This window comes from Furipterus horrens, unplaced genomic scaffold (genome assembly GCF_987537825.1).
Source record: "Furipterus horrens unplaced genomic scaffold, mFurHor1.1.pri manual_scaffold_4, whole genome shotgun sequence".
Lineage (NCBI taxonomy): Eukaryota > Metazoa > Chordata > Mammalia > Chiroptera > Furipteridae > Furipterus > Furipterus horrens.
In genome coordinates this window covers 193764955-193778206 of record NW_028327174.1, presented here as the reverse complement: position 1 = coordinate 193778206, position 13252 = coordinate 193764955, and the positions used below count along the sequence as shown (strand labels likewise).

Below are 13252 nucleotides of genomic sequence, written 5' to 3'. Positions count from 1 at the left end.
CACTATGGATTCATAGCCCAGGAGTCTGAAATTAAATCACCTGGGAGGAAGGAAGCCTACTATGAGGGTGTGAGTGCAAGAGTTGGTTTCAGGTGGCCTCCCTCCCCAACGCTGTCCATAATAAAGAGTGCTCTTTTACTGACTTTCTCTGGGTGAGAGCCTGTTTCTTCCTGAAATCAGTGTGTGGGGTTTTCGTTTTTCAGAAGTGAGGGGAATAGATTGGAGCTTTGTAACCATAAAATGTTACAACACACAAACCTGAGCTGGAGGAAACCCAACTTTCCCAGCTATTTGGGCTTATGTGGCCCTTTACACCATGTTATTTCTGGGATCACAGCACCAGGTCTTCCCAAGATTGCTCAGCTAGTCAATAATGAACCAATGGTTTTCAAACTTTATTTTGGCAGAAACTGCCTTTTTTTTCCCAAAGGAAACTACATTGGGAAAAAGATTTAAAGTGTCTTTTATCAAGATAAATTTTTAAATTCACATATATAACATTTACTTAATGTCAATCAATGAGGCCGTTTTAAAAAACAATAGTAGACTTCCGGCAAAGATGGAGGTGTAGACAGACACGCTGCATCTCCCCCCACAACTAAGAAGGAATACAACTACCTCAAAACTAGAAACAACCAGAAGTTCCAGAAAATCAAACTGCATGGAAGTCCAGCAAAAAAAGATGTAAAGAAGAAATACTCAACCAGACAGGTAGGAGGGGCGGAGCCGGGGTGGAGAGGACGCAGTGTGGTGGTGGCAGCAGTGGTGGCAGTGGCAGGCCAGTGGAAAGCGCAGTTACACATTTTAAAAAGTCAGGAGGGACACGTGGGGAGCGTTCCCAGCTCCTCACCAGACTTAGCAGCTCATGGTGCCAGTGCTGGGGAAAATCAAGGCTCATTGCTTCTGACTGTGCAAACCAGTGGGGGTTGGGACGGAGGCAGAAACTGCCGGTCTCTCAGCAGAGTTCGCTTGTTTAAAGGACCCCTTAGTCCTAGAATGTCCGCAGACCCACCCTCTCTGGGAACAATGGCCAGGGCAGCAGCTAGAGGGCTGCCAGTCCCATACAGAAGTGGGAGAGGTGCCTGGAAAAGGGGCGAGTGCTGGGCAAGTGGCATTGTTCCCTCTCAGATCCCTCCCCCGCATACAGCGCCACAACATGGTGAAACTGGTTGCCTGTACTGACGAATCCCTAAGGCCCCGCCCCTTACAACGTAGTAGGAGTGACAACTGTCCCTGGGACATGGAGGCAAACAAACACAGGAGACTTCCGGCCAAGATGGAGGCCTAGACTGACACACCCAGTCTCCCTACACAACTAAGAAGGAATACAACTACCGCAAAACCAGCAATAACCAGAAGTTCCTGAAAATAAATGGAAGTCCAACGTATGAAGTTATAAAGAAGTGGTGCTTGTCCAGACAGGGAGGAGAGGTCAAGCTGTGCTGTCCACGGCAGCAGCAGTGATGTAGGCAGGATAGCGGTAAGCACAGACACCTGTATTTAGGGGGAGGCAAGAAGCACCTGCGGAGCACCCCCGGCTGCAGACCAGACCCGTCAGCTTGCGATTCCAAAACTGGGGAAGGCAGACCTCCATTGCCTTGGACTGTGAGGCCTGGAGGGGTGGGGACAGAGGAGGAGGCTCCTGGTCTCTCAGCGGAGAATGAACGGCAGGAACCCATCTTGGACCCCCACCCCTGCAGAAAACGCCACAGCATGGTGAGATGGGTCACCTGGTTGTGACGAGTGCATGGGACTCCACCCTCTATAGCATAGGAGGTGTGACAGCCCTGCCCAGGAAGGAAAGGTAAACACAAAACGGTCAGGATGGCACAGATCATGATAGAGATCCTGGTGACACAGCTGACCAGACAGCAAATATCTAATCTACCGGTTCAGCAGATAGGAAATCTTTCTGAGGCTCAGTTCAGAGCTTTGGTTATAAAAATGCTTACAGACCTAACAGCAGATCTTAAACAAGATGGGGAAGGAATGAAGGCTAGTCCTGCTGAAATGAACAAAAAAACATACAAAACTAGCGGTGAGGGAAAGAAAACTAGGGATCAAATCAACAAATCGGAACATAGGGAAGGAACAAACAGTCAGCAAGTGCAGAAAGAGGAAACGAGAAGTGAGGAAAATGAAGAGAGGCTCAGAAACTTATCGGACAGCTATAAGCGGGCCAACATCTGAATGCCAGAAGGTGAAGAAGAAGAACTAGAAATTAAAAAATTATGTGAAAAAATAATGAAGCAGAACTTCCCTATCTTGGGAAAGGAAATAGACTTACAGGTCCAGGAAGCACAGAGAGTTCCAAAAAAATGACCCAGGGAGAACCACACCAAGACACATTATAATCAAAATGTCAAAAATTAAGGATAAAGAGAGAATCTTAAAAGCAGCAAGAGAAGAAGAGAATTACATACAAAGGGGTCCCAATAAGACTCTCAGCTGACTTCTCAAAAGAAACTCTGCAGGCAAGAAGGGACTGGCAAGAAATATTCAAAGTAATGAAAAGCAAAAACCTACAACCATGATTACTCTATCCAGCGAAGCTGTCATTCAGAATAGAAGGGCAGAGAAAGTGCTTCCAGGACAAAGTAAAACTGAAGGAGTTCATCAGATCCAAACCACTGTTATATGAGATGTTAAAGGGATTTGTTTAGAAGAAGGAAGATCAGAACTATGAACATTAAAATGAAAACTGTATCAGAACAACCAACAACAGAAGCTAGGGAATCGAAACAAAGGCAAACTAAGTAGGCAACGAGAGTGGGAAAAGAATTATAGGTATGGGGAACATTTGGGGAGGAGGTCAGTGGGGAGGCAGAAGTGGGGAAAGGGAGGGATATAGTGCAGAAATTCAGCATAGTAGGAGGGTGTGGAGTAGACAGGAAGAGGTTGAGAGGAACTATATGCACAACCAATGGGCATGGACTAAAAGCGGGGGACAACTGGAGGGGGGGGTCACTGGGTGGAGGGGAACAAAGGAAAAAGAAATTGGGACAACTAATAGCATAAACAAAGCATATTAAATTTTTAAAAATACAAACAATAGTAATTGAAATTATAAAAGATAATTACAGTCTTTAATCAGGCTCTACATTCAATTAATTTCTCCATTTTGTTTCAAGTGTCTGTGATATTTATTATCGCTTTAAAAACAAGCAAAGGATTCTGCAGATCCCTGTTTTAAAATGACGGTTCCTGAGTGCTTCCCCCACTACATCAGAGCCTTCTCTGAGCCCCATTGGCCTCACCTGTAAAATGGGAAGCTGGACTCCACCTGTTTGGGTCTCAGACCTTTTGAATATGTGTTGGAAACTATAGAGCACAAATTTGCATACAACCTCAGGGGATGCACTGAGCCCTCCGCTCTGCCTGTGCAAAGACTTAAGAACCACGGGACCAGATAATGTCTAAGATCTTTTAAAATTTCAGCCCCTCTGGGCTAAGATCAGGCTGGGATTTGTCCAAAGGAGTCACACTTGCTGATAGGATACAGCCCTTTTCAATCCACCCTATAGCCAGAAGAGTTTGCTGAGAAAGGAAATTGAAACCACTGATAAAACTGAGGTGTTAGAAGGCTCTAGAAAGTTAGTCACCAGAATAGAGGTCGGGAATCTTCCCTTAGAGATTCCGGAAAAAAATAGGCTGGAAATTAAGCCCTCTGGAAATTACTAGATGCCACAAGACTGTAAGGAAACATTACTATGAATAATTATTTTCAGCACCTGGCCCCCCAAAGGTCTCCAACAAAAATGGCCACCTACCTATCACCTATTTACGCCTCTGCCCCTTCCTCTGTCCTAGGACCTATGACTGTTTAGGTACCACCCTGTTAGAGCCCTCACTTTAGGGGAAGAGGAATTTAACCCCAGGTCCTAGAATGAATCCAGCTGGCTCATGGGTAAGTCCCTCTTGCTAGCCCATAATTTGTCAGGAATGGTAATGTGACTGTAAGGACTCTTGAAACCAGAGGAGAGATTTTCTGTGGACCAGGGGACAGTTCCTCCTCTTTGCTGGGAAAACTTCTAGAAACAATCCTTTCTATTTTCCTCCGCGCATTGCCATGTGTGGGTGTGAGAGCCAGAACACCTACAGATAGTCTACCACCAGCTCAGGAATGGCAGAACTAAGAGAATGAACAGGGCCCCAGACAGATCCATTGGTTTTTGTCAACCATGAAGGGCTCCACCTCCCACCCCTCAACTTTGAACTATCGTGTAGGAGGGCATGCAAGTGTGCTTATAGTTTAATTTGGTTTGAGTTGGTTTTCTATTGCTTACAGCCAAAAATAACCTATCTAATCCACAGTGCAATGGGTCTTTCCTTCCATGGATATATTTTAGGTCTTGCTATGGGATAGGCTCTTTAGTTTTACAAAAACAGGAAGGGGGATTTTTTTTTTTTTTTTTAAACCATTTTGGTGCACTTACTATGGGCCAGGCATTGTACTAAGCCAAATCTCCCTTAATCACCATAAAAAATCTTATTCCCATTTTGCATCTAAGGAAGCTACCAAGAGGTTAAGATCACATTGCTGATAAGTGGTAGAGCTATCATTGGAACCCGGGTCTGACTCCAACGCCCAGCTGTTAATCATTGTATTACACCACCTTCAGTTAGGTACTATTTTAATACACTAGTGCTATTTTGCAGGTGGGGAAATTGAGGCTCCTAGAAAATTTTCTATTATATCTCTAAGTGCCTTGCACATCACCTGGCATAATGTTCACAATAAATATCTGAACTGAGTTGCACAAAATAGGACACAAGGATCCAAGCCCAGGCCCATCTCTTGCCGAGAGACACCCCATCACCTGTCATGACATTTCACAATGACTTCTCCATTGTAGATGAAGTCCAAGGTCTTTCAAAAATTGTTAGGAAAAGAAATTACGTGGTTGAAGTGACTGATAGTGTTCCTGATTCGTTAATTACTTTGCCATTGAGAGAAAAACGTGAAGTCCGAGAAATTCAGCTGTTTCTGAACAGTCCTTTCTCAGAGCATCACAGGGCTCTCTCCAAGCTGCAGCCGCGAATAAACTGAAATTGGCCAATAAACCACCTTGAATGCCAGTTAATGCAAACAAAGAACACATGGGCCGGTCCACTTAGAATCGGACCTCCCCAAGGCTTACAGGATGTGGGCTGGCTTTGTCTGGGCAGCCTCCAGCGAAGGTTCCAGAAGCTCCAGGTGGTAAAGGCTGCTTTTGTCCCAGAGCTTCACATTTGTCAAGTGGATTTGCTTTGACCATGAGAGCAACCCTCTGGCGTAGGTGAGGGAGGCAGGCATGACTAGATCAAGTGCAAACCCCTTTATGTGGGTTCCAGGCCCTTCACAAACTCTCAGCTCTGAGGCCTAGCATGCCCCACCTCCTGCTCCAACTACACCAGGCTTGTCTGTCCCTGAGGATGACATCCTTCCAAACAGTTCCCTTTGTACTTGCTGCACACGCTGCCTGAGATGACTTGACTTTCCCCTGGAAAATTACTTCTTCACTACCTTCGTCACTTCTGCATTGAATCAGAATCTCTGGAGGTAGGGCCCCCCAGGGAATCTATGCTTTCTCAAAGCTCCCTAGGCAATTTGGGTGATCAGCTAGCTTTGAAAATAACAGTGTAAATACACACATACCCTTCCCACCACATAAACCCTCACGCTGGTTTTCCTCATGTCATAACTTGGATGGGGTTGGGGATGAGGCTGGGGGAGTGGCATGGAACAAAATGGGGAAATCACGGTGAGAAAAGACTAGAAGGGTAGAGGGGAGGGAATGGGGTCTGGCCCCCAGCAGTTCCTCGGGTGGGTTTGGAACCTCCATGAAGAAAAGTTGTAGAGGCACAAGTCCATGGAAATGTCTAAGAGGGGCCTTGTGACAATCTGAGCATTAGCAGAGTCAGGGCCCAGGGGACCAAGTGGGGGACAGAGGAAGTCCCTCTCCCAAACCCCAAAGGCTGCAAATTTGGGGCGCCTCCAGGGACACCTCCTGTGATAGCAGAGATTTCTCCAAAGAGCTCTGGGGCAGCAGAGTAATTCACAGGACCCAGAGGAAGCCAGGAAGTTCTGGGCAGATGTCACAGGGTGTGGCAGCCACAAGAATGCACCTGGCCAGCTTTCTCCTGCAGGGAATGAGCCCCAGCTGCTGGCTTTGAATTCCATCCCCACAAGTGCTCCACGCCCCGCCTCACAATGACTGAGTGTACTGGGGAGAGGAGACACACCACACCCTCTCCCAGGAGAAACACAACTCCTTCCTTGGCTGATTGGACTCTGGCTTAGCAACTACTCCAAATCAAACAGATATCTGTACACCAATGTTTACAGCAGCATTATTCACAATAGCCAAAAGTGGAAAGGACCCGACTGTCCGCCGATGGAAAAATAAAATGTGGTATAAGGTTTCCCTCGCTGTCCGAAATTAGGGAATTCCTGCGAAACCTTTCATATGTCGAAATGGCATAAAGCAAAGAGTAACCTCTGTTCTTCAAAAGTTTAAATTACACCACTTTGCTTTTATGAAAGACCTACATGAGTACCTGTTTTTGCTAACAAAAGGAAATCTGAACTTTTTTTATGTAAGAGCCATTACTGTACTAATGTAGATCTTTCATAAAAGCAAAGTGGCCTAACTTGATCTTTTGGAAAGAGGGGCATATCCATATATATAGTCCATGGAATATTAGTCACGAAAAGGAATAAATTTTTTTTTACATATGCTGCAAAATGTATGAATCTTGAAAAAATTATGCTAAGTGAAACAAACCAGACACAGAGGACAAATATTGTGAGTCTACTTACACGAGGCACCTAGAAGAGGCAAATTCATAGACACAAAGTAGAACAGAGGTTAAAGGGGTTAAAGGAATGGGAGGAGGGGAATGAGGGACAAGAAATTATTGTTTAATGGACACAGATTTTATGTTGGAGATTATGAAAAAGGTTTGGGGATGGCTACATAACATTGTAAATACATTTAAAACCACTGAGTTGTACACTTACAAGTGGCCACAATTATATATATTACGTTATGTATGGTTTACCACAAAAAAAAAGAAAAAGAAAAATAGCAACAAAGATGGGACCATACCAATACAAGAATATTTTCACACTTCAGCTCAAGGATTGTCCAGAAGCTTTGCCGAACCCTTGTGGACTGCCCAGAGGTGTAAACTGCTTCCCCCTAAGCTTCTCGCCCTCTCCTTTACTTGGGGTCAGGCTGGCACCAGGGTCTCATGGCTCTCCAGCCTTCCCTGGGTCCCTCCATTTCCTTCCACACACACAGATGCCCTAGTACGATCTGTACACATTTCATCTCATCTTGGCACCTGCTCCTTGAAGGGCCAAGAATACCACATGGGGTGAACGAAGCTCCTTCACTCGTTCCCAGGCACCTGCGAGGCCCCTCCCTGGGCATCCTCAGAATAACCACAAGGACACACTGAGCCACAGCAGGCTAACACACTTCAAAAAAGCTTTTATTGAATTCAATTCCCAAAAGGATGGATACTGGAGACAATTTTTATAGGACGCTGAATTTTCGCAGGGCAGTTTTTGGCTACTGTAAAAAACACACATATCTGAGTGGCCCTGCTATAAGGTCTCTTTGAGGGATGGATAGTTCTAGAAGGCACTGACCAGGGACAGGGGTGGGACCTGCCATTCCTCAGGCAGCCAGCTCAGCAATGGCCCTGTCCAAGGGGTCCACAGACCAGTAGTTGTCATCCCAGCCAAGGAACCAGCCCACGAAAGAGGGAGGCTCAAAGCCTTGCTTGACCACGGTGATGGGGGTCCGCCTATCACGATTAGCTGGGTCCGTCTCGATGTACCGCTTAGCTGCAGACACACATGCAGGAGAAGGGAACCCAGGAACCCTCAGTGCCGCCCTCGCCAGGGAGAGGCGCTTCAGAGCAGGAGTTACCTGCACTGGACACCATTACCCCTTTAAGACAATGACACACGACTCCTCTACCACCCTGCTCAGGAACACAGGAACTGACAGGTTACAGTTTAACCTCCTGCCTGGCAAAGCTTGGATCATTTTTCTCTTGCTGTCCCCTATTGGGAGATACTAAAGAACCAGCTTTGGGGGTCCCAGCCCCCAAATCAGGTCCGTTCAGCCACCAGGGATCTGCCTTCCATCACCTAAACCCTGATAAGCTCGGGCCTTGGGCGTTCTGGGAACTTGAAGCAGCTGCAGTCTGTTCCTGCTTTCCCTTGCATGACCTCGGGCTTTCTGAAGGAACCCAGCTGTTCTCTCACCACCCCGGGCAGGGCTCCCTAGGGACCAGCCAGGAATGAGGAAGTCCCCACCCTGTATCACGAGCTCCCAGGCTCCTAAGGAGGTTGATCCCACCCCTCACATGAGACAGACCCACAGGCAGAGTTAAGTCCTCACCAGAAGTCAAGGCTTCCGTCTTTTCCTCTTCTTGAGAATCCTTTCCAACCCAGACAAAGACCTGGAGGTGAGATGGGAAATAAAAAGCGCGTGAAGCATGCTGGCCAAACTCATTGGCAGCAGAGGAAGGGTCCGGGGAGGTTCCAGGCGCGGGGTCTGGACAACCCCCCAGCTGACAGAGCCCTCAGACAACTCGGATTTGGAACAGATGTTGCAAACCAGTGATCTACAAACATGCTTTGCCTATCTTTCTAGACAAATTTAGTTGCCAGCTGATTACATTAAATCTAGATTTTATGACTTCTCTGGGAAACCTGGAGGATCTGGTAACCATGAGCCTTCCCTCTCATGTGGAGGAAGCTGAGTAGACGCTGCCCCTTCCGAGATGGGAAGTTCCAGTTTGCCTCAGACTCCACCACTCTTTCATGTCTCCTACCCCAGCCTGCTCACTCACTAAAACCGCCAACCAGGTGCCTTGAGTAGGAGATTCCTCTCTAGAGGTTTACAGGCATTTATCTGTTCAACAAGTGCGCGGCCAAACGTATGCTCACAGCTTTATGCATCCAACGAATATTCACTGAGAAGGAGTCTGCTAGGTGCCAGCGCCTGTGTGCCTGGGCCAACATGGGCCTAGAGCTTGAAAGGAAAACAATTCACCACCACAACCACCGTTTTGCATCTTCTTATAAGTTTTGTTCCAACAAAAAAACCCAATTCAAGCCCTGGCTGCTGTGGCTCAGTGGATTGAGTGTTGGCCTGTGAGCCAAGTGTCGCTGGTTCGATTCCCAGTCAGGGCACATTACTGGGTTGCACGTCAGGTCCCCAGCTGGGGGCGCGAGTGAGAGGCAACCACACAGAGATGTTTCTCTCCTTCTCTCTCTCCTTTCCCCTTTCCCCTCTCTCTAAAAATAACTAAACAAACAAATAAATAAATTATTAAAAAAAAAAAAAATTCAGTTACTTTTTATGTATCACCCATTTTTATCTAAAATGTTTTAAAGAGCACCAATCATTGATGAAATAGTATTGGACAATGAAATACCATTTTATGGCTCTTATTTACACGTGTTCCCTACTACACTGGCCCCTCCGCGGCAGGTGGTCTTCTTGCTCATCCCGGCAGCATTCTGCCCGGGAGGCACTTCCTAAGAGCCGGCTGAGTGAGTGAAAACGCACACACACAAACGGATCGAGTCCCGAGGGAGCGCTTAGCAACATGGCTGAACGGTTCAAGCTGCAAACATTTTGGTGCTGCTCTTCCAACTGGGGATCCCAAGAAGCAGCCCCGCGGGGAGAGGGGAATCCCATGCCTGTGCGGCTGCTGTCTCTACCCCTGGCAACTCTGGGGACAGCCAATGTGATAGTAAGGGTCACTGATTGCCACCTCCCCAAGAATGTAAGCCCTGTGGGGGCAGAGAAATGGCTTCTTTCTTTACAGCTCTATCCCCAGCACCCAGAAGAGTGTCTGCCATCTAGTAGGTACCCAGTTAATGCAGGGTGGGCAAAAGTACGTGAAACACTGAATTAATAAAGCTATTGTAATAATTATAACCCGCGTGTCTTTTTCCATACCAATGACTGTACACCTACTTTTGCCACCCTTGTACTGGCTGAATGCACGAATGGCATTTTCCCCTGCCAAGTCCTACACAATGGCCTTGCCTACGAGATGAAGCAGAGAGCCCAGAGTCTTCTCAAGCAGGAGATGCATGTCAAAACTTCCAGGTGACCCTGGATAGTTGATGCTTGTACAGGATATATGGCTATGTTCAACTTTCTTTACCGATATTTTAAAAGAGAGAGTTCACACTCCCTAAAGGCCTGGGAGAGAAGCTGGTAGAAATCTGATTTGCATTCATACAGTGCTTTGTAGTTTGCAAGGGGATTTATCTCCATCTCCCCTTGCTGGAGTTTGCAAGGTAGGTACCTCCACGCCCACCTGGGGATGAGGAAATGCAGGCTTAGAAAGGGGAAGTGGCTTGCAGCAGCTCACAGAATTCTCCAGCAACACCTGGCACTGCCTCTTTTATGTCCTTCGGTCAACCACCTTAGAGCTGGAAGTCAAGATCCTCCCACCTCCCTCGGGGCCTTCACCTTCTGTCCTTTACCCACCTGGTCCCAGGTGTCCAGGAGCATGACGTCATCAGTGGCCAGGTCTTCCTGCATAAGCTCGCCAGGGACCTCTTCGATCTGGGAAAGAACAGAAGAGGTTAATGAAAAGCACACGACCAGCCCTCTTCCCTCCCTGGGCAGGCTCCCCACGAGGGAGTTGCAGAGCCGACTCTGGCCAGCAGGGGGCCCCTTCCTCTGGGCTGGGCCATCTGATCTCTTCACCCCTGCTGCCTTGGGCCGCCCTCCTTGGCAAATGCTCCTCCCCAAGGGAAAGCAGGGGCTCACCACAAAACGTCCGATCTTGTTGGAGCAGGCAAAGAGGCGAGGGGGGTGGGCGTCCATCTTCTTGTCCTTCAGCCGTGGGGATGTGCGGTAGGCGGCCTTCCCACCGAGGGCCTCCCAGAAGCTGTCTGTGAGGGTAGGCCACACAAATAGCCAACTGGCACACTTGCCCCCCTAACACTTCTCATCAGACGCTGGGACAAACCCTGTCCTAGAGCAACCACTGTTTCAGATCCCCACCCCCATCCCCATCTTAAAATCCCAGGGGGCCAAAGAAGGACGTGGTCTGAGAAACACGAAGGTGACGAAACAGAGCCCGGAGAGGGCAGACTTGGCAGTAGACGCACAGTCAGGATTACTTCTAGCTTGAGGCTGATGACAGCACCGTAGGATGGGAACAATGATCCCACTCAGCAAGGGCTCAGAGACTGAGCGACGTACTCAGCGTCACACAGCTAGCACTCAATGTGCAAGGCCAGGCTGCAGATCCTCCCAGGCTCCAATCCCCGCATTCTTTCCACTATACCTGCTCTGTCCACATGGACTCTTTAATTCTTAAATTCATTCAAATTAAATACAATTAAAAATTTAGTTCCTCGTTCTCACAAATTCCACCAGTGACATTTTGAGTGCTCATTAGCCAAGCAGGAATAACGGCCACCAAATTGGACCTGGCAGATAAAGAGCATGTTCATCCTCTCAGAAGGTTCCATTGGACATGCAGCTCTTCCCCAAGTCTATTGAGCACCAAGCAGGAGGGACTGAGGGCCAGCACAGAAAGATGTTCCAGACTTATATTCTGGAATCAGAGGACGCCATGGCACCACTGGGCACAGAGAGGCTAAAGTTTAGGAGAGGCCGCTGCCCCTGTGAGGCCGTTAGTCCTGCCCTTGGTCTATCAAGTCTTTTCCTCCCAACTGACCTTCTCAATTGACCACCTCCCCCCGCAGCCCTCCCTGACTGCCCTGGCCCTGGCTGAGTTCTCCTTTCTCTAACTCGTGGAGGCCTCGCTCTCACTCACCAAAGCCCTCATTTTCATCCAACCTGCTTTATTTAACATACTTTAGGAGACAGGTATGAAGGAGGGGTGAGGATATAGAGCCCCCCCCAAAAGAAGGAACGTAGGAACACCTCGCAGCAACAGTCCACGGAGAGCAGCAGGCTCCTTGCTCCTCCCTACCTGGCTCGCTGCCTTCTGCCACCTGCACAGGGCGGGCCTTCAGCACCTGGAGCAGCTCCTGGGCCCCGGTCTTCTCCGCCTCACTGGCTCCTGTGCCCACCCAAAGGTAGGCGGCCGAGGGGGTTTTCAGGACAAAGGCATCGTTGGAGTTCAGTGCACCAGCCTTAGGCATTATCTGGGAGGACAGTGCTCAGTTAATAGGAAATCGGACAAAATGCTCTCAGCTGCCTTCCCACACAGCCCAGGAGACACTACAGCAGGACGAGCTTGGGTGGGGACTTGGATGAGCACACCCATCCCAGCAGAAGGCACAGACTTGGACAGTGACTTAGTTGACTTCCATGAGTCACTAGTGCCCTGTGGCTAACCAGGTGATTCTGGAATTCTGGGCTGCATTAACAAAAGCTGAGTGTCCAGAATAAAGGAGGTGATAGTCCCGTTTCCTCTAGGCTGCTCAGACCACCCTGTAGGATTATTTTTGGGTGTGCACCTTCTACCACCAAAGAGATAGTAGCCAACTGAAATGTGATGAGAAACAGTGCCCAGACTGTGAAGAATCAATTACTTGTGAGTAGTGAGCTCCCTGTTATGGAAGGTATGCAAGGGGCTCTGGGCATCCTTGAAACAAGGAAAAGTCTAAGACATATAATCCTTCTGCCAAGGCAGGAAGGTACAAAACACTGCTAAGTCTTAACCCCTCAGCCAAGCCCACCCCATCCTGTGCCCAGAGATCTGCCCAGCAAGCCTGGGAAGTTTCAGGGAGGCCAGGCCCTCCTGGGCTTCAGGGCCTCCGTGTCAGTTACCTCAACGGCTCGGGTGGCTCCAGAGCTGCTGGACCGGACCTGGAAGAGGCGGGTACTGGCAGGGGCTGTCTGCCCGCCATCGCGGGAGGTGCCGCCCTTATAGATGATCATGGGCTTCCCACCAAACAGGCTCATGAGGTGGGCAGGCTCCTTGCCTTGGACCACACGGCTCTGGCAGGAAGACAGAAGAGCAAGTCAGGGAAGTGGGGACATCATTTCTTATATGTGGCGTTCAGCCCACCCTCCGTCCCTAGCCAGCACAGCCCAGGCCACCCCCCAAACAAGACCATCATGCTTGCATGTGTGTGTTGTGTGTGTGTATGTGTGTCTGCGTGTGGTGTGGAGCTGGCCCTAAGAACACAGGGCTGGGCAGGGAAAGGGGAGTTCCAGGAAGACTGGAGAGACTGCCATCCCGGGCACTGCATCAGTCACTCTCCCTTCCCCAGGGGACCTGCCTTGCTGACCCAGAGTCTAGT

The 13252-nt window shown here is 48.7% G+C and overlaps 1 protein-coding gene across 5 annotated transcripts in view; it reads right to left on the bottom strand.

Moving 5' to 3' along the window:
• Positions 1-7458: 7458 nt before the first annotated feature.
• Positions 7459-13252, bottom strand: part of GSN (gelsolin) — a 49057-nt gene continuing 43263 nt past the window's right edge. For all 5 annotated transcript variants that reach the window (XM_090274660.1, XM_090274659.1, XM_090274657.1 and 2 more), the window contains 6 exons: positions 12777-12947; positions 11974-12148; positions 10797-10921; positions 10512-10589; positions 8400-8460; positions 7459-7837 (listed from right to left, as the gene is read on the bottom strand). In XM_090274660.1, coding sequence (XP_090130786.1) covers positions 7668-7837; positions 8400-8460; positions 10512-10589; positions 10797-10921; positions 11974-12148; positions 12777-12947 — 780 coding nt within the window. In that variant the 3' untranslated portion in view covers positions 7459-7667. The remainder of the gene's footprint in view (positions 7838-8399; positions 8461-10511; positions 10590-10796; positions 10922-11973; positions 12149-12776; positions 12948-13252) is intronic.